Source organism: Cannabis sativa, chromosome 5, assembly GCF_029168945.1.
Source record: "Cannabis sativa cultivar Pink pepper isolate KNU-18-1 chromosome 5, ASM2916894v1, whole genome shotgun sequence".
Lineage (NCBI taxonomy): Eukaryota > Viridiplantae > Streptophyta > Magnoliopsida > Rosales > Cannabaceae > Cannabis > Cannabis sativa.
Window position 1 is genome coordinate 64,580,221 of NC_083605.1, and position 21,189 is coordinate 64,601,409.

Below are 21,189 nucleotides of genomic sequence, written 5' to 3' on the forward strand. Positions count from 1 at the left end.
TGCTAAAAAAAGTATCCTCATATTATTCAATTAAACAATATCTGACCAAACCATAAATAAAATCTCCACATGAAAATATTCTAATGTGAAACATAAAGATAAACAAAATCCCAAATATCTAGCAATTATAAAATTATGCATCATTTTGCAACATATTCAGGATATATAGCAGTTTCATCTCATCTGATATTGCATAAAACACTCGCATCAATGGAGGTTCTTTAGCCAATATGTTGGTTGCTTGAATACACTGCATTGGAGTTAGGCCATTAATCTTGCTTAATTCTGTGAATAAATTGGTTTGCATCTCAACTACATCCTTATCAGATATTGCATCAATTAATCCTTGAAACTTCGGGACAATATTAGATATAGAATCTGCTAATGCACCAACATTTGTAGAAATTTCATCCATAACCTTAGTTTTTTTATTCTTACCACGTTGTTGGTTACTAGTAGTACTCTCAGTAGATCTACGACGCATATTAGTTTGTTGTTGAGTATGTGAGACACCATCAAATTCATCTATTTCTTCATCATCCTCACCGCCATCTATATTATCATCAACTCCAAATTCTATACCAGTTGCATCATTTTGGCGTATTTCTTCTTCATCATCATCAGCATTACCAGCATTTGTCCCAGTAGCTCGATCTCGTCCATATATTTCTGCTAGCTTGTTGTAATAAGGAAATGGTTTCCCATATAATCCACTTGCATCTTTTCGTTTCTGTACATTCACAAAAACACATATAATAAGTCAATGTTGTTGTAAATATAAATATATATAAATACTTGTATTATAAAAATTACTTTATATTTACCTTCACATACTCATCAAATGCACTTTTCTCACACAATAATAAAGAATGTTCATTGTCCCAACTAAAACCACTTAAAGATAATAATTCTGCCAAGCAAGAATACTTCCCCTTCAAATTTTTAATACGGGATTCAATATGAGGTGAGGCCTTCAACTTCGAGCCTGGTAATTTTTCCTCTAACATAATCTCCATTTGTTGCAAATATCCATTCTTAAATCCAAAATCAGCTCGCCATGTTGAATTTTGACTCAACTCTAGAAGACATTCAATCAATACACTGTCTTGTGTTGGTGTCCAATAATGTTTATTTTTACCTCTCCCTCTTTGATCTGCGTTAGAGCTTGAACTCATCCTATATATTCATATAATTTTTTTTTTAATATTAATAAAAAAGTATAAATTTTGAAACTTGAAAGAACACATAAATTAATACTTTGAAAATTAAACACAAAAAATTTGAACAAAAATAAACATATATATCAAATAAATATAGACATCTGTCCTTATTACATCAAATCATAATTGAAAAATGCTCAAAAAAAATACTAAAGTAGTAAAGGTTAACAACATATATAGTTTAATCATCTAGTTCCCTGCCATGTATTCCACATTTCTTCTGCCAAATTTTGTCTCCAAGTAGTCCATAAATTTGAAGACTCAATACTATTAATATAATTATTATCTGTTGTGAGGTGATTTCTTTGTACACTATTCATCTCATTTTCTACTGGATCTATGCTCATTTCTCTTCTAATAAAATTATGTAGCATGCAGCAAACAGATATTATACGCCGTTGTGTATTCATGTCATAAAAAGATGGACTTCTGAGAATAGCCCATCGCATTTTCAACAATCCAAAACAACACTCAATAACATTCCTAGCACTTGAGTGCTTCATATTACAGAACTCTTCTGCTGTGTTTGGAAGGTGTACATCATTCCAATCATTAAGATGATATCGTGTTCCTCTAAAAGGTGCAAGAAAACCTTGACCATTGGTATATCCAGCATCAACTAAATAATAATAACCTATCAAACATAATAAATAAATGATGTTATAATTGAATGGAAAACTATATATATTGGTAGTCTAATCTCAAACACTGATAAGTTTTTTATAATTAACTTTACCATTAGGGACTCTCAAACCATTTCTCCTAGCTAAAGCATCTCTTAATACACGCCCATCGTGTGCTGAACCTTCCCAGCCTGGTAGAACATATATAAATTGCATGTCTTGTGAACAAACTCCTAAAGCATTAGTTGCAATCTCTCATTTTCTTGTTCTATACCTTGGTTTGTCAGCTTCAGGTACACACACTCTTATATATGTTCCATCTAATGCTCCCAAACAATTCTACACCAAATTAATTATACTTATTAAAAATTATTTAAAGTTAACAATTACTAACTATAATTTTAAATCCTCAATTCATACCTTAAACCACTTCCACCTTGGATCAATTGAGGTCGCTAATATTGGCTCAGGTGTTCTCCAAAATTCTTTTTGGCAGCGAATCATTGCTTTTAAACACTCATGAAAGTATTTGCTTATGGTTTTTCCTGATCTTTTGAAACTAAAACCAACAACTCAGTTCTTATGGTGGTGTGCTAAAATATATAGGAACATTGCTACCATCTCTTCGATAGAGACATTTCGCGTCTTTCTTAAATTTCCCCTAGTACTGAGTATGTGACATAACCTTTGAAATGTTTGTCTATCCATTCTTAATTGTGAAACACAATTGACATCACTTGCATACACTAAATCATGTAAGTTTTCTAACTGTTTGTAGACTCTCATTATAGATAATGGCCGATTGAGACGTCTTTTAGAATTTATCAATGCATAAGCACTCACAATAGCACACACTGCTAAAATAATATCTAAGATTACAATTAAATTCTGCACTACAATAATTATTTTTTGCTTTCTTGCTAAACTTAAACGAGCCATTGATCTAAAAAAAAAAGCCAAAGTAAAAAAAAACAATTAAGAAACTAAATTATATGACAATATTGACATGACGAATAATATTTTTTCAATTATATATACATATGATCCGTAAACATATATATACATATAGTATATTTTTAATTCAGTGACTAATTATAACTATGTATATATATGATTCTTAAATTATACATATATTATATTATAAAGAAAAGGCTTTCCTTTTAAAAAATAATAATATATATACTCTAATAATTATAAGAGAGTGGCATCTAAAGAATGTTAAAAGTAAATTATATTTTATTTTTGTTATTGAAAATAAATATTGATATGTTTTGAGTTTGTTGAATTTATTTGTGTATGTTTTAATATGGTAATTTAGATTGTATAATTATTTTATTAAAGGTACACTATATATGTTGTATATGTTTCTAAAGAAAATAAGAACAGATTATTTGTGTTGGTTTTTTTTTTTATTGAAGCTTTTCATTGGATTTAAGTTTTATTATGTTTTTTTTTTTGTAGCAAAGTTTTATTATGTTATTGTGTTTTTGACTAGAATTTTGTTTGGTAATTTACGCAGTGTAACTGTGTTTTCTGAGAATTTATTATGCTACACCAAGCTTCTACCAGTTTTGAAAGGTATATATGTATCTTTAAAAAAAAAAAAAAAGAACGACATATATGTATATATATGGGTAGATAGAGAAGACCTATATATATAGGTTATGCAATATATATATATATATTTATATTATGAAATATATGAGAAGCGTTTGTGAGAATAATAGATTATGACTTTTTAATTATACATAAATAATATAAAATATAATAAATAATATAAAAATTAAAATTAAATATGATGATGATAATTGAGTTGGACTATTCAATTGTACCAAAATATATATGTCAATGTCAGATTTATATTATAAAAGATGTTTTTCAATTAAAATAATAATAAAACATGATAATAAGCATAAACCATCAATATATGCATCATCAAAAATTATATATATATAATGAATAATAAAGAATTAAAACTCACCTTGATGTTGATATGTGGTTGTTCCTTTCTTTGAGAAAAAAAAAAAGAAGAAAAGTGGCTGCTGCAAAAAAAGAAACGAAATAGAATAGAAAAGTAGTTTGTTTAGGGTTTAGGGTATATAATATATATATATATATAATAGGGTATATAATATTTGGTGGCAAAAGTGTTTTTTTGTTTTTAATAATAAAAAATAAATAAAAAACTAAAAAGTAGCATTACCCGTAACGGTTTATACCTGAAGAAATTGGGAGGAGAACTTTTCCCATTCTTTTCTCCTAATTTTATGTCTTTCCCTTAGAGTATTCCAACCATTAAATAAAGTAAACAAATGAAAAGGAGTGATTACCATACCTATCACTCCCAATCCTGATTAGTAAACATGTCATTAATGACAAGGAGTTTAGATGGGAATTGGTGAACTCTCCTCTTTTTATAAAAAAGGATATCTCTTTATTTTGTTGGTTGTTTATTTTTTAATACTCTCAGAACTGGTAACTTTGTAGCTCATAATGTGGCAAAGTGGGCTTTTACCCACAATTAGTTTGGTTGTTTGTTTGTTTCTTCCATTCCGGCAGACTTATTTTGTAATGATCATGAGGTCTAGTTTTTCTATATCAATGAACGTTTTCTTTTTTTAAAAAAAAAAAAAAAATTAGGTGATGTGGTTTGTTGATATTCAAAATAAAAATATAAAATATTAAAAAAATTAAAGATTTAAATATTATTGATTTTATTATAATTTATTTATTTTGAATATTTTTTTTTTGTAATATATAATAAATAAGTAAATAGCTTTTAAACAAAAATAGCTTTTTTTAAAAGTTGAGCTGTACTGGCTTTAGTTTCAAACTGTAGCTTCTTCATAAATTTTTCAATAAGTTATTTTTTGACTGTTTAAAAAATACTTATTTATCACAATTTTGTCAAAAAGCAATTTTTAGCTATTTCAAAAGCTATACCAAATGGGCGCTTATTTGTTTGATTCCAAAAGTGGATAATCCTTCTAAATCTAGTGAGTTTAGGCATGTTAGTCTTTGTAATGTGTTCTACAAAATTATTACAAAAGCTTTGACTAATAGACACTCACGGAGGGAGAATATGTAAATTGGGGGGGGAGGCAAAATGTAGAACAATTAATTTTTGGGGGGACAAATTGATAAACTTGTATATAATTTTTTTGAAAATTTATAAAAACAAAACATTTAGGGAAGGCTACAGCCCCACGTACTCCCCAAGTGGCTTCGTCACTGCTAATAGATGAAATGAAGTGTTAGGTGATGTTATCTTTGATGAACAGAGTACTTTTCTTTCGAATCGCCTTATTGCAGGAAATACACTTATTGGTTTTTAGTGTATGAATGCTCTTAAACGTCAGCTTAGAATAAGCACATGGAGTCTTGCTATTAAAGACGATATAACCAAGGCCTATGTTAGAGTAAAATGGTCTTTCCTGTGTGCCATGATAAAGAAACTAGGATTTCATGAGAGGTGGATTTAGGTAATTTCTAAATGCATCTCTTCCTGTACCTATTCTTTTATTGTGAATAGGGAGGTGTGGTGACGTGATTCCTACCCGAGGCCTTAGATAAGGGGAATCCAAGTGCCTTTTCCTCTTTCTTATTTGTGTTGAGAGGTTGTCTTCTATGGTTCATAAAGCTAGTATTGAGAAAACCCGAGAAAACACGAGAAAAGCTTAATATAAAGGTCACCCATATTTTTATTCTTAATTTTAGTTTCAAGCAAACTAACTAAGCCAACCCTTTTTGAGCAAATCAATTACTTGATTTCTCTATGTTTGAGTTGACTATTAATCCCCCGAACATTCCAAACGAGTATTCTATCCATTAAATGAGTATTAATCCTCCTTCTCTCATTGATCCACTTCTAAAATTGAGAATTGGTTTGATATAGCTGCATCCTGATTCCCTGCAATTGCAGAGTTTTTGTTGATGCTCTTTTGAAGTTTTTTCTTTTTCCCCACAAGCTAGAAACCTTCCTCATCAATGGTTGATCCCCTTGTTTTTACTTCCATTCTTGCGTTAGGAACCCATACTTGCTTCGTTTGGGCTTTGTTTCTACATAAACTCGTTTCATGTCCCATACCAGAACAATTCTTGCATACAATAGGCATCTATTCATACTTCACATCTAGCTCAATGTCATGATCAAATTCATCTGTAAATGATATCTTCATAGGAAACTCTTGTGCTAAACTGACTTCAATTAGAATTCTCGAGCAAAGTAATCTCTCTCGGTGTTTAGTGATATCATCAATCTAAATTGGTTTCCCAATCTGCCAAAAATTTTGAAGAGTGAAAATTCCCCCCAATACATTATGTCAAGACCTCTAATCTGTACCCATGCGGGAACTGAATCAATATTTTCTTTGGTGAAATCGTCCACAGTGTTCCAAGGCCTCATAATTATCAAAGAAGATAAAACCTCCATCTAAAACCTTGTCCCCCTGTTCCAGGTTCCTGAATCTTATGATAACAACTCCATGTGAGAGCATACCCACTTTGACTACCTCCTCCTTCCACATTCTCCTTCCGAAATCATCCAATATGTTCAGTGGTGGATTAACTCCAACCACATATCCCACAATCAAAGGTTTCCAATAGCTCACTTCTTCTGCTATATCAGCTAATTCAATCTTCATTTTCTCCTTATCTTGTTTCACTGATTCATTTGCTTTAAAAGGTACAAAGGAGGTCTTAAGATTCCTTACTAGATGTTTAGATCGTAACACTAGCGGCCTCAACATCTTCTCCCCCAATTCTACATCTCGTGCCGTTTTGTTCGCAATGTCTAGCTTGAGAAGTCATCTTTAACACTCTAGCTCCGAGCAACCATCCTCGAATCGTACGGTGTATGCTCATTCCTCAGTTCTGATTCCTCATCCTCATCTTGATCATCGTGAATTTCCAGCTCTGAAATCCCTAGAATTGCATCCATGGATCTCATTTTTATAACTCTCCCTGAAGACGACGGTCCAGTCTTCTTTTTATTCACCTTCCCCTTAGCTTTCCCTGCCATTCTTGTACCCTTAGCCATGGCTACCGGTGATTCACCGAGAGAACGAGAGAGAAAACCAATTGTTGTGTTAAATTTAGTCAATAAATTACATTTATTCAATTTTTTATTTTTATTTAATACATATATTTAGTATAAATTGAAAGTGGCAATTTGTTTTAATTTGGTGATTTATTTCAGCATGTAATAATTGTGCTAATTTATATAATTGTGCATTGAATTGTATATTACCAAATTTATGTAATTTATTGTCTAAATTAATAAATTTTGAAAATTTTGCCATTAATTACATATTAAGGAATTCGCATTTAATTAATTATCATATATTAATTGTATCAATTTGTATTTATTTCGTAAATTTGTTTTTAATATAATTAATTTAGATTTGTATGATTTAAATACTATACATAAATTCCTTTTCTAGTGCTAGATATATTTAGAAATATTTAAACATTAAGATAGGTTGAATATTTTATTTAGCACATTAAGTGTCATAAAACTTCATAAAACTATTCATAAAACTTTTTTAAAATGAATAAAATATGAATAAAACGTAAGTAATTTTGTGGTTTGACATAAGAAAATATGAACCTGGGATAAATGTTCATATCTAGAACGATTTTTAATGATTTATCAGACGACCACACTAGGAACACTAATCTCAGTAAATGTCTACTATGTTAATAACGAAATTACTTTTATGTAGAGCCTAATACCTAATGTCTAAGTGAAAATATAATTTTAAATAATTAGAGAGTAGCCACATTATCTTTAATTATATAAAATTATATATTATTTAAAATTCACCTTAATGAACATAACTTGTAATTAATTATATAGGTATAATAATTTTACCCCACATGGATTTTATTATATTTTTATAATTAATTAGGATTATATATTAAGTTACTCTCTTAATTTACCCCATAGGGAGTTATGAGGATTTAATTTAATAGTGTTATCACAATCTTCAATTAAGATAGATTTCATTCCTCTATTTTCCAAAATTAAATATTTTATTAAATCTATCATAAAGTTCATATAATTTTATTAGATTTAAAATTTAGCCAACAGGAAATTTTAAATTTAGTAAAATTTTCATCTTCATCATATTTCTATATTGGTAAAATATGAATTTATTAAAGCCTTAATTTTTTAACATCTAAATTTATAATCCTATTCTTGCAGCTATTTCATCCACCTCTAAATACGTTGAAATCACTAGTTAAATCCTTGAGCTTAGGAGTGACAACTTCAAAATTTGGAAGGAACGAGTTCTTCTCCACCTTGCTTGCACTGACATGGACTATGCAATAAGAAAAAACAAACCAGCTGCTGTCACTGAAACTAGCACCGCTGCTGAGATTGCACTACGTGAAAAGTGGAAGCAATCCAATCGTCTCTGCATCATGTTCATCATGTCCAGAATTCCTTTGGGAATGCGTGGATTGGTGGAGCCACCTGAGAAGGTTAAAGATTTTATCAAAGTGATGGATGAGCAGTTTGACACTTCAGATAAATCTTTATTCAACAACCTCAACCAAGAGTTCTCATCCACAAAACTCACCGGTGTTAAAGGAGTTTGAGAACACATTTCTAAAATGAGGGACGTCACTGCTCATTTGAAGAAGCTCGATGTTATCATTCTTGATACCTTCCTGGTTCATTACATCCTTCACCATCTTCCACCATAATATGGGCCTTTCAAAATTTCCTACAACACACATAAGGAAAAATGGAGCATCAATGAATTGATGACCATGTGTGCTCAAGAGCAAGCCAGGCTCTTACAGGGGCAAGGAGAAAGTGCTCACTTGACCACTCAGCCTAAGAAACGCAAACCATTCAAGAAGAAAAAAGGGAAAAAGCCCATGGCTCCCAAGGCTGCCATAAAGAAAGATTCCATGAAATGTTTCTTTTGTAAACAAAAAGGACATGCGAAAAAGGAGTGCATCCAGTTTAAGAAATAGATGGACGACAAAGGTAATCCAATTTTTTTAGTATGTTATGAATCTAATATGGCTAATGTTAATCTTAACACATGGTGGGTTGATTCTGATTCAACAATTCACATAATAAATTCCTTGCAGGATATTCAAAACCTAAGGAAGCTAATGGCAAGTGAGTAAAGCATCATATCTGAAAACAAGATGGGCTCACGAGTGGAAGCTATTGGATCATGCAATTTAGTTTTAAGTAGTTGTTTTATTTTAAAGTTAGAAAAGACTTTTTATGGACCAAGTTTCTCTAGAAACTTAATTTCAATTTCAAGACCTATACCCTTTGGTTTTTCCTTTACATTTTCAGACAAATATTTTAAATTATGTAATAAATCTGAATGTATTGGAAATGGTATTTTATCTAATAGTCTTTGCTGCATTAACTTACCAAATGGTATTTTGGACATTTTGAATTAGTGGATTCTTCCACTAGTGGCAACTAGCCAATTAGTAATTAGATAAGCATAGGTTTATCTTTTAACTTAGTAATTAAGTTTTATTCAACGAAAAGATAATTAGCGTAAACCTATCTCTAGAAACTCTCCTCCTCTCTTTCGGCCCTAGCAAGAACTATAGAAAACCAGCCTAATCTCAGCAGTTTTTTGAGAATTTAGCAAGGATTTGAGGTAGCTCAAGCCAAGGTAAGCCCTAGAAACCTCTATTCTTTAATTTCTTTAAGCTTTATGTTGGTTGTAGCATGCAATATCTAATTTTAGGTGCTGTTAGAATTAGGTCTTGTTCTAGTTTGATTTTTGGTTTATGTTTAAGTTGAATTGGATTAGTTTCTACTGGTTTTGTTGATTTGGGGTGTGTCTGAGCAAGTTTGAGTTTGAAAAGTCAAACTTGGCTCAACAATGGAACTTTGAGTTTTTGTGTATTTTTCTTGCTATTGTGGCTTGGAAATTGTTCTTGGATGTTATTACTAGTTTTCTCGAAGGTTTGGTTGAAATTGGGGGGAAATTGAGTTTTGAAGTTTTAAGGGTTGTCTGCTATGAACCGGTTAATCGATTATGCTAGTACTATAGAACTGGTTAACCGTTTCACTGCATAGGGCACTAGAAACGGATTATCTATTTGGGAAATTGAGTTTACTGGTTTGGGTATGTTTTTTCAAAGCCTTAGTTTTGGTATTTTCTCAATATTTAGGGTATTGTCATGCTATTTAGCGATAGGAAAACTTTTAATTTTGAGTTTAGGTTCCTAGAAAGGGTCTTAGCAAGTTGTTTACCCATTTACATGAATGTGACATAGGGCATCCATTTAGCGCGTGGTTTTCCATTTAGGTTGACTGACACACTTGAATTCAAAAATGAGGTAAGACTAGCATAGAATGTATTTATATATGAATATGTATATGTGTAATATATGCATACTGATTATGTGATTTGTTTGCTACCAACACTAGTATGGTAACGGTACTGAATGCATTGGTACAGTGTATAATGTTCAATGGGTACAATACGGTGTTACCAACACTAGTAAGGTTAAGTACGTAGTGTATGTGGTACAACACTTAGTGGTACTCGAGGTATGGTGAAAACCCTACTAACACTAATACAGTAGCAGTATGTAGTGCATGTATTACAGTGGTCATACCTTAGTTAAGAACGTTCTTACTCATCTGATAAGGCTTGTGGATAGGTGTATGGGTGCCTAAATACAAGTCGATAATATATTATATGTTATATGCTTTTCTTATTGAGTCTATTGACTCACAGATACTACTTTCATATGTAGGTAAAGGGAAGGCCAAAGCTGAACAGCAATGAGTCCAGAGCTCAAGGATGATTGTATATGTCAAGATGATGTGACTTGGAGAGTTTGGTCTCAGGACGACTTGGGCTTCATTTTGTAGTCATTGTGCGACATGTTTGAAAAGTTATTTTGAATATGAATGTAAAGTTTAAAAATGGGATCTCGGTTTTATGTATGAATATATGTATATATTTATAAAAGTTTAAAGTTAAATTAAAATTCTAATTTATCACGGTTTTCGAGAAAACCCTTTGACTAGCAACAATGTGCACTGTAATTATAAAGACACGGTAGCGTGCCTAATAATTAGGGCATTAGAGTTATTATTGGCCAACCATCAACAAAGACACTGTAGCGTGCCTTTGGTGTCCATCACTTGAAAGAAAGTTCTTGACTTTGTAATTAAGAACATTATTTGCAGGTTTAGGATTCCTATTAAAATAGTGTCTGATAACAGTACTCAGTTTGATAGAGATTTATTTACTGAGTTATGCAAAAGGAATACAATTATTAAGAGCTTCTCATCAGTATCTAGGCCACAGGCTAATAGACAAGTCGAGGCTATTAATAAAACCTTGAAAAACACTATAAAAAATAAGATCGACGCGGCTAAAGGAAGATAGGTTGACGAGATACCACAAGTGCTCTAGACCCATAAAGCAATAGAAAAAATTACGACGGGACATACTCCATTTTCACTGGTATTTGGCTCAAAGGTAATGTTGCCAATGAAAGTGAACATTGCGACGCACGGGCGAAAATTCTACAACTAGAAACTACTCAAAATGTGCTTAGATCTGCTCAATGAAAAGCGCATTAAGTCACAAATCACAAATGCATCTTATCAACATCGAATCAAAAGACACTTCAACAAAAGATTTCGAAAGAGACTCTTCAAAGTAGGCGATCTGGTGTTAAGACGCATATTTGCTAATACGCAAGATCCTGCAGTAGGAGTATTTAACTCGAACTATGAAGGCCCTTACATTATTGAAGTGGGGGAACAAGAGTTTATAAATTGGCGTGGTTTAATGGCTCGTTGATAAAAAATATATTTAAGGTCATATTACCAGTAGCATGTTCTATTGCATTTCATTTGTTTTTATAATGTAAAAAAGTTCTTTATTTTAATAAAGATGTATATTTCAAGTAATCATAAAGTCTTAATTTCTTATAAAATTACTTGAGGGGCATATGAATATACAATAACTAGATTTCGCCTAGAAGTATATTTTTAATAATAACTTGGCTCGTTGATGCCTGGAAATTACTAGTTTCAATAATGCCTAGTAAATAAAAAAAATTGCAAAAAGAAAGGTGTTTGATTAAAGGTTGTCGGAATAGCATAAAGTCAACTAATTCGAACCTTTATTAAAGCAGAAATAAAAATAACAGTTGTAAGCGAGACTTTTAAGTCTTGGAATCAACATTAAGCTAAATACGATCTGAATAAATAACGGCTCACATAACATAGTATGTACTATAAACGAGATGTCCTAGTGTGTCTTGATAAATGGTATTTAAAGTACTGTTTACATTAAGCTAAAATGTGAATAGATGATTAACTATTTACATGAGCAATCAAGAAATATTCAAAACAGTTCTAAGTACTGTTTAAAATATTTAAAGTTTGCTCCTTAATCGATATCACAGACGAATGTTAACTATTCGCACAAAAAATGATCAAAAATGTTCAGAAACATTCAAATGCACAAGAATATTTAAGTTCATTGCTTGCTCGAGATTTAAATTTGAGAAAATTATTCAAAATATTCATAACTCAACTAAAATTTTCTCATAAAAAAAAAAAGAAATATAGATAAATTAAAGTGGAATGAAAATTAGAAGTATAATTAAAGCGAAGTTGTCATCCAACAATGCAAAATAAAATTAATTACATAAAAGTCACAAAGAGCCAAATATTTTCAGCCAAACAGCCATTATTCAGAAATTATTTAAAAACTAAGTCTACATTGTGGGAGACTTAGAAAGCCCTTCTTCTTCTTCTTCTTCTTCTTCCTCAGTGACCTCAACCTCTTCAGAGTCGCCCCCTTCCCCCTTCTTAGTTTGTTCAAAATATGCTAGCATCGCCTCAGCTGCCTCACCCAAAAAACCCAAATCCATGTATGGATTCACCCTCTAGGCCTTGTAAATGAAACACTTGGCCATCAAGTTAACCCTCTCGCGAGCGTTTACTTGGGCATCTTCAAGCCTCTTATTGGGCTCTTCAAGATCTTTTTGGGCCTATTGGTTAGCCTCACAAAGCTGCTCATTCTTAGTTTTTAAAGCCTTCTCAGATTTCTCTAGATTTTTAACATTCTTCTTCTCACAAGTGATCTCAGATTGGGCATCATTCCATTGCTTAGCCAAAAGCTCGCGATTAGTGAAAGAGAATCCACTTACTGGTTTGGCATAAAAATTTAAGTCTCAAAGAATTTCTTGATGAAGACTCCTGATGTAGAGGACCTAAACTTAGTCGATTCTGGGTATGGGAGATGAAATCACCCAAAACTCAGAGGAGAATGTAAGGGATAATGAGGGCATGAAAGTTTAGGGATAAATTGGTTTGAGGTTTTTACGAATTCTAAAAGCTTTGTGGATGAAAATGGCGGAATAGAAGGGATTTTGGGTTTTATACCCAAAAGATAAAAATTGTTCGATCATAATGATGGCTGATCGAATGGTTGGGAACTATTGGAAAAAGAAAGGTCAGAATAATAAATGTTGAAATGATATACTCAAAGTCTTGAACCGCCAAAAAAAAGCATGCAGTTTTTAAATAGAAAAAATGCAATCGTACCCTCGAAGAAATTAAAAAGTCCTTTTTATTTTTAAAAAATACTTTCTAGGAGATAATTTTTATATCCATATTTTGAGTAGTAATATAGTGTTGACACGTATAATATATCTAGAATATGAACCAGCCTGAGTTACGCAATAATAAATGCATTCAGACAACTTGCCTCGAAAAGTACAGTTGGAAAAAAGATTTGAACTCGCCCTCCTAAAGATAATGGTAAGAGACAAAGGGAAATTTGAATTTCCATACTTACAAAACCCCATTATTTTTTTCCTAAATACATACTTACTAGAATTGGTAATATATGACAATTTTACTAATTTTCCAAAACTAACCCTCCCATTTGAATTCCAAAACTAACCACTTGAGTTTTTTTTTTTTTTAGTTTGAGAGAGACAAAGAGAGAGAGGGGGCCGGGGTTGGGGTTTGCTTCGGGTTCCGTGGGTTGAGCGTCGGTGATCGTTTGGGGTTGGGGTTGAGCGTGGGTGAGCGTTTCGTGGGTGACCGTTTGGGGTTGATGGGTGGCGTTGGGTGTTGGTGAGTTGAGAGAGAGAGAGAGAGAGTCGGCTGAGAGTAGGAATTCAAATGGGAGGGTTAGTTTTGAAAAATTAGTAAAATTGTCATATATTACCAATTCTAGTAAGTATGTATTTAGGAAAAAAATAATGGGGTTTTGTAAGTATGGAAATTCAAATTTCCTGAGACAAATAATAACTACCGATTGATGAGACCAACGAGCCGAATAGAGGAAGTCCATCTCGGGATATATAGAATGCACGGCAAAATTTTGTAGAAAGGGTAGGTAATGAGTTATGCAATGAGCTCACAGCTCATTGACCCACATACACATGAGTATATTGAAAGACTAAACATAACACCTTCAGTGTGATTCACCTCACAATTATCATGCTACGATAAGCGTCTCACGTATGCCTCACTCAATATTAATAGAAGAGCGCGAGGAATACTATGACATATACTTAGACGATGACTTACAATAAAGTATCTAGAAGAGTATTATTGCATTGTGAGAATGATGAAACATAGTTAGCATAACTACCTGTAGATAATGTTAAAAGTGCGGTTATGGAAAGTTATTTATAATTATCTAATGTGCGTAAATATGAAACGTGGAGATTATTCACATTTCACGAACGGTTACAAGTGATATGATCACAAGAGAATAACTGTCATCCTAAACTCCTATAAATAGGGACAGAACTCAAGGAATAAAGGATGACTAATTTGGGAAAGAAAGAGAATTATATCTGTCATTCATTCTGTAAAACAAATTATTGTATTGGGTGACTATTCAATGGTTACATTTTTATTGTAACCATCATGGTTACATTTTTCTTTTACCTGTAATAGCAGGTTACTAATAGGTAAACATTCCTTTTTTAGAATTAATTAATTATAATTAACTATTTTCTTAAAATAATTAATTAAATATTTAAAAAGACATCTTTTAGTAATTAATATTTATAAATAATTTTTTATTTATATTCAAATCCTTACTTTAATTATTTTAACAATGAAGCCATTTAATTATAATATTTACAATAATTTTTTTTTTTTACAAAAATTAAACTTTTATTTACACAAATTAAAATTCTTTTCTTACAATAAATTTTTAAAAAATTAATTATTTTTAAATGATATTTAATTATTTTGTTACAATTAGATAAACTAAGTATGAGACCTCAAGCTAGCCAATCGATAACAAGTGTAGTCATTTTTTAAAAAAAAAATTCTTCAACTTATTTCACTTTTTACTTTTAAATATTTAAATAAAAAAATTAAATAATTAAGTGTAATAATTTAAAATTAAAATTACAAGTATAATAAAATTTAAATTATGAAATTAAATGTATATAATTTTAAATTATAAAAAGTTTTACTATAAAATTTTAAATAATTTAAGTGCAAAAAAATAAATTGCTAAAAGATCCTTATATAGTAATAAATTATAAAAAATTAATTAATAATTATAATTAATTTAATTTTAAAATATAATTAATCTTAATTAAAGTTTTATAAGGAAATAAATTATAAAGTTACTTCCAGGTTACAAGTTATTTATGATTTATTTTTATTTAATTTTTAAATTAATCACAACCATTCAATAGTAATCTAATGACTTAAAAAAATGTAACCATAATGGTTACAATAAAAATATAACCATTGAAACCTCTTCCATATTGTATTATATATACAATGTATCAACCCCAAAATAAGATGGACTCGTGGACAATGAAGAATTGACTTCAAAACTACGATAAAAATCCTCTTGCCATTTATTATTATTATTATTATTATTATTATTATTATTATTATTATTATTATTATTATTATTATTATTATTATTATTATTATTATTATTATTATTATTATTATTATTATTATTATTACTGTCTATTTAGTTCCTGAGTATATTAATTACAAAATACTTATTTAGTAGTTAACAAAAATTTGTATTAGCAATATCCAAATTTGAGATAATCTCATATCTACAACAATAACAACAACAATAATCTCAGTAATCTCAACTAAAAAAATAATAATCTCAATAATCTAAATAAAGATCCAAAAATTAAAATAAATAATAAAAAAAATATAACATTCATATATCTTTTACCTAAAATAAAGACGAAGAGGGTGGCAGTGGTTGACGGAGGCAGTGGTGGATTGGTGGTGGGTCGCTAGTGGTGGACGGAGGAGGACGAAGGGTTGTTGTTGGTGGTGGTGGCTCGGCTACCGTTTCTCGGTCGAGGTTTGTTGACAACTGAGGAGGGAGGAAGACGGAGGTGGGTGGCTCTGTTGGGTCTCGTTGGCGGTTTTGGTGGTGGTTGGAGGTGGTCCGAGAGTGAGAGAGATGAGGGAGTTTGAGAATTTTAGAGAGAGAGAGAGAGAGAGAGTGAAATGAGATCTAAAAATATTTGGAGTTTTATATATATATCACGAGTATCCCTAATTGTTTTAATCCATCGACAATAGTATTTCCGGCAGTTTTAAACCATCAGAGATACCTAGTTTAAAAATTCCACTCAATTTTTTCAAAAATCATGCTCAATAGTATATTATTTTTGACGGTTTTAAACAGTCACGTAATTTTATTAGTGACGGTTTTCGAAAAAAAAAAGAACCAATTTGAGGACCAATGGGAATAAACTCTTTTGTAGTAGTGCATATTAAATATTATTTTTTTGTAAGGTTGGTATTAAATATATATTTTTTGCCATAGGAAGAAATAATTCTTAGTAAACCTACTCCTTATACATACATATAAATATAATCTAACTTATACTATAAGTGAATCCAGTAAAGTTAGTAAGACTTAATAGTATTCTCACCTTCTTAAAAACAAACAGATACTCTTCAATCTAGTCATCTACCACAATATTAGATTTAAATAAATTAGGTTGGAAGTTTGTTTGTTGATACTTGACTTTTTCAAAAGTGTCTGTGTTTCATTATTATACTTTAATAAATGTTTGAATTCAATAAAAATATGCTTCATATATCAGAACATTGATGATAAACTACACCTACATTATTAACCGAAAAAAAAATTAAGATGGGTCAGTCTCCCCATGCATTTCAACTGGCCCATTTTAATTTCACGGGCTCCCTTCTACATGGCCCACTAGTATCTGGCCCATCTGTAAATACAATTTTTTTTTTTCTTACAGTTTTATTTCAAAAATGTATTTTTTTCAAATATAAGTAGTGGTACTAGATGGTGCTTCTTTCATGAATGAACCAGATAGCTCTACTCAAATGCTCATCTCCAAAAAAAAACTAAAAAATATTTGAGAAATACAACATTTACTATGATTGTTTTATCCAAACTCTAAATGCATGGGGTGGATGATGAGTAGATATGGAACTTTATACCGCGGGGATGGGTAACCGCGGGGACCCGCCCCTAATGGTGTGGAGATTCCCCATCTTGGTGGTTAATGGGGCGGTGGTGGGGGACAATTTCAATACCCGAAGCGGGGATGGGGCGGGGGCGGGGATAATACTATCCGCACCATATCTGACCCCGATATAGATATATATAATTTTTTTTTTTTTTTCAAACTTTGAGACATATTTAGTTTTTATTTTCTATTATGTTATGCTTTTTTTAAGTAGTTTTATCTTTTATCTTCTATGAGTTATGAATGTATAATAAATATTTGTGAGAATATTGGTTTAATTTATTTTTTTCAATTATTTTAAATTAATGTTTTTTTTTTCATTTTACCTTAATGGATACCCAATGGGTTCCCTATAACCGATGGGTATTCCCCTATCCCGAATCCGTTGGTTATTAAACGGGGATGGGGCGAGGATGGGGGTATAAATAGGTAGCGGGGATGGGGGCGGGGATTGCATTCCCCGTACATTAACCGACCAATTTCCATCTCTAATGATGAGTAAGTATTGAAATGAAACCCGAGTAATTATTAATTATTTATTATCATATATATATAATAATAGTTTCTTTAGAGATTAGAATTTCACCCGTGGGGATAGTTATCAACGGGTACTCACTTTGGATGGGGTGGAGATTATCCGCTTTAATGGGTAATAGTGTGGGGGTAGAGAAAAATTTTATATACCTAAAGCGAATTTAAAATATCGTCAAGGTAATACTGCTCACTCTATATATGACCCCAATATAGATTTTATATAATTTTATAAATATTTATTGGTATAATCATACTTTCTATATGTCTTTCTTCATTATCGGCTCGAGCTATCTCCGATAGAATAATAGGAGGTTTAGTTTTACCGTGCACTGCACTCAATTCTTCCCCCTACCCAACCAACCTTCTTCGAAAAAACACTGATAACTATATAAAGTTTATAATTAATCTTTCTTCTTAATTTTGATTTTCAATAACTAATTGAATTTGTTATTACTTACAATTTTAATATATATATATATATATATATATATATGTTTAGTTATGTTTCTAGTTTATTTATTTTTTATAATTTGTAGATATAAAGTAAATAATATATGTTGGATACAATATTAATTTAAATTCAATTATTATTATTATTATTATTATTATTATTATTATTATTATTATTTATAGGTACTTAATTGGTCTTCATACTTAATGGGAATTTCTCTTATTCTAAATTCGTCGGGGATTAAATGGGGTGGGAAGGGAAATGAGTGACATAAATGAGGAATAGGAACAGAATTGGAAGTACATTACTTACTCATTACCTATCTAATTTCTATGAGCATTGCAATTAGGCACTAGTGGTGCCTAGCACCTTTGCGACATATCGCGTTGCGATTGGTTAGCGATACTCCGTAAAAGCTATTATATTAAATTATATGGGATCCGATACTTAGTTAGACTAATAACAATATTGATACATAAAAGGGTATTAGGCACCACAGGTGCCCATTAATATTTCTCAATTTCTATCCCTACATTTTTTTGAAAAAAATATATCTATAATGATAGTTAGTAGTAATGTATGTGTGCGTATATCTATATTTATTGTTGGTGTGAGAACATATGTGTATGGAAGAGGGTCCAATAATGATGTCGTTTAATCTCAAATTTCATATCTCTTCCTTACTTAGCCAGCTGTTTTTGTGAACAAGTTTCAGCTTTCAATATATATATATTTTTTGGTAAGAGTCACTCACTCTCTCAAATATTTGCATTGCCTTTTTTTTTTCTTCCAACTTTTTATAAAGGAGAGGGAGATTTCTAATGAGCTTTTCTCATTATTTCTAGGACTTTATGATTGAGGCTTTCTTTTACGAGGGTATCATATTTTATTATTATTACTTGGCGGGGTAGTCTTGGCTCCTCAATCTCAACCCTACACGTGGCATGAATCTCTTGGCTAATCATAGGATCAAATCCAAAATCACTACATCATATGAACTAACTCAATATATGCAATGCCTCTCATTTTCATCATTTTGAAGAATAGCCCTATTTCAACTTTGTTCACATCATGAATATTATCTCAACTAATAGAAAGCAACACTTTACCACAATTCAAGCTCCAACAGTGCAATTTTGCAAAGTGTTATTATAGTGAATAATAATGTGAAATTTTTGTTACAACAATGAAATAAATGGAGCTATTGTCACCATTATAATAAGGGTAAATACCATTTTAGACCCTGTGTTTTGCAAAAGTTACAGATTGGACCCTGTGTTTTGTTAAATGACAAAATGGACCCTGCATTTTCTAAAATAGTAAAAATAGGACCCTGAGCTTAATTTTTGACAACTTTTTTTTTTTAATACAACCAACTTGAAGACAATGCTTAATACGAAATGGTACAAAAAATATAAACAGTTTTATCACAACACTTTTAGATCGGATTATAATTAAACTTTATTTTGACAAAAAAATCAATTCAGGGTCCTATTTGTACCATTTTAGAAAATACAGGGTCCATTTTATCATTTAACAAAACACAGGGTCCAATTGGTAACTTTTGCAAAACAGAAGGTCCAAAATGGTATTTACCCTTATAATAATTTATATTTTTGAGTGGGATCATAATACTTTTGATTGTATAATTAAGATTAATTACTTATCATTGTGTGTGTAAGAACTGTATAATTTAAATATGTCCCAATTATTTTTTATGGTATTTTCAGATAATTTTTAGCACATAAATGTCCCTTGCCTAGTCGACTATTTTTTCCATGAGAATTTTTTTCTATCAACCAATTTCTTAACAAAAATTCTAAGTTTTCAACAACTTTAAATCCTTTTACACTCATATTTTATAAAACATCTCAAAAAAAATGTTTTAAATCAAAAACTAAGAATTTCGTGAAGATAAAAAAGTACATAATAGAGATTTAATTACAAATATTTACAAAATTTGAAGACATGATGGCCAAGTTTTATAATGAGAGTGATAACCTTTATTTTTAAAAAGTTATTATGTGAAATAGTTTTTTCTCAAGAATGCTTTTCAAAGTGGTGAACATAGTTAATATTTTATCAACATACTCCACACATTGTTACACGAATTGAATACTATTTTGTTAATCATGTAAAGTTATTTTCCAAAATAAATTTTAAAAAAATAACCAAATTATTATATATTTACTTATGAAGCTATAGCATCTAGGGAAAGAATTTCTCTTAGTCCAATTATTACACTTTATTTTAATTATTTGTTCATTTAGTTTGAATAATGCATTAATTAAAAACTTCAACTTTTGGGGCCATATAAAGATAGAAATTGGATAAAGTGAGAATTTGATTTCAAAATTCATATAAGCTGGTGGTATGTATAATAATGTGCACTTCTACTGCACACACAAACGGTCATTGGGTATATACCTTTATGAGATGGTGAAAAATAATTAGACCATTAAGGTTTTACTTTATTTTTAATTTATAGTTAAGAAGATTTGATATTAAAAGAGTTAATTGTGGTAAAATTCTTAACTTTTTTACTTTACTAATAATTAACCCTTAAAACTTAATTTTTAATGGTAGGAACTCTCAAAATTCATGTTGCAGTTTGTCATTTTCATTAATTTAATGTTGGAGTTGTTAAGTGTCATATTATTAAACAGTTCGTGTGTGTATGGTATGTTGTCTACGTGAATCCACGTGACACAATTTTATTAATCTATGTAAATAATTATTTAAAAATTAAAAATTAAAAAAAAAATAATTTAAAATTAAAAAAAATCAATTTTAAAACAAATAAAAATGATTTTCTCCTCCTCTTTTCTTCTCCTTTTCTTTCTTTGTTATAGATCATTGTTCT

At 30.5% G+C, this 21,189-nt stretch overlaps 1 protein-coding gene across 1 annotated transcript; it reads right to left on the reverse strand.

Moving 5' to 3' along the window:
* LOC133037977 (uncharacterized) lies at positions 1–1,572 on the reverse strand. The gene is made up of 2 exons (XM_061115834.1): positions 825–1,572; positions 1–730 (listed from the first exon to the last, which is right to left on the reverse strand). The coding sequence occupies exons 1-2, from the start codon at positions 1,173–1,175 to the stop codon at positions 134–136; spliced, it is 948 nt and encodes a 315-aa protein (XP_060971817.1). The 5' UTR covers positions 1,176–1,572; the 3' UTR covers positions 1–133.
* Between the last annotated feature and the right edge of the window lie 19,617 nt (positions 1,573–21,189).

Excerpts from the sequence above, each read along its gene's own strand:
- LOC133037977 (XM_061115834.1), bottom strand. The coding sequence starts at position 1,175 with ATGAGTTCAAGCTCTAACGCAGATCAAAGAGGGAGAGGTAAAAATAAA. Across the intron at positions 731-824 it reads CATTTGATGAGTATGTGAAG|AAACGAAAAGATGCAAGTGG; the intron begins GTAAATATAAAG and ends GTGAATGTACAG.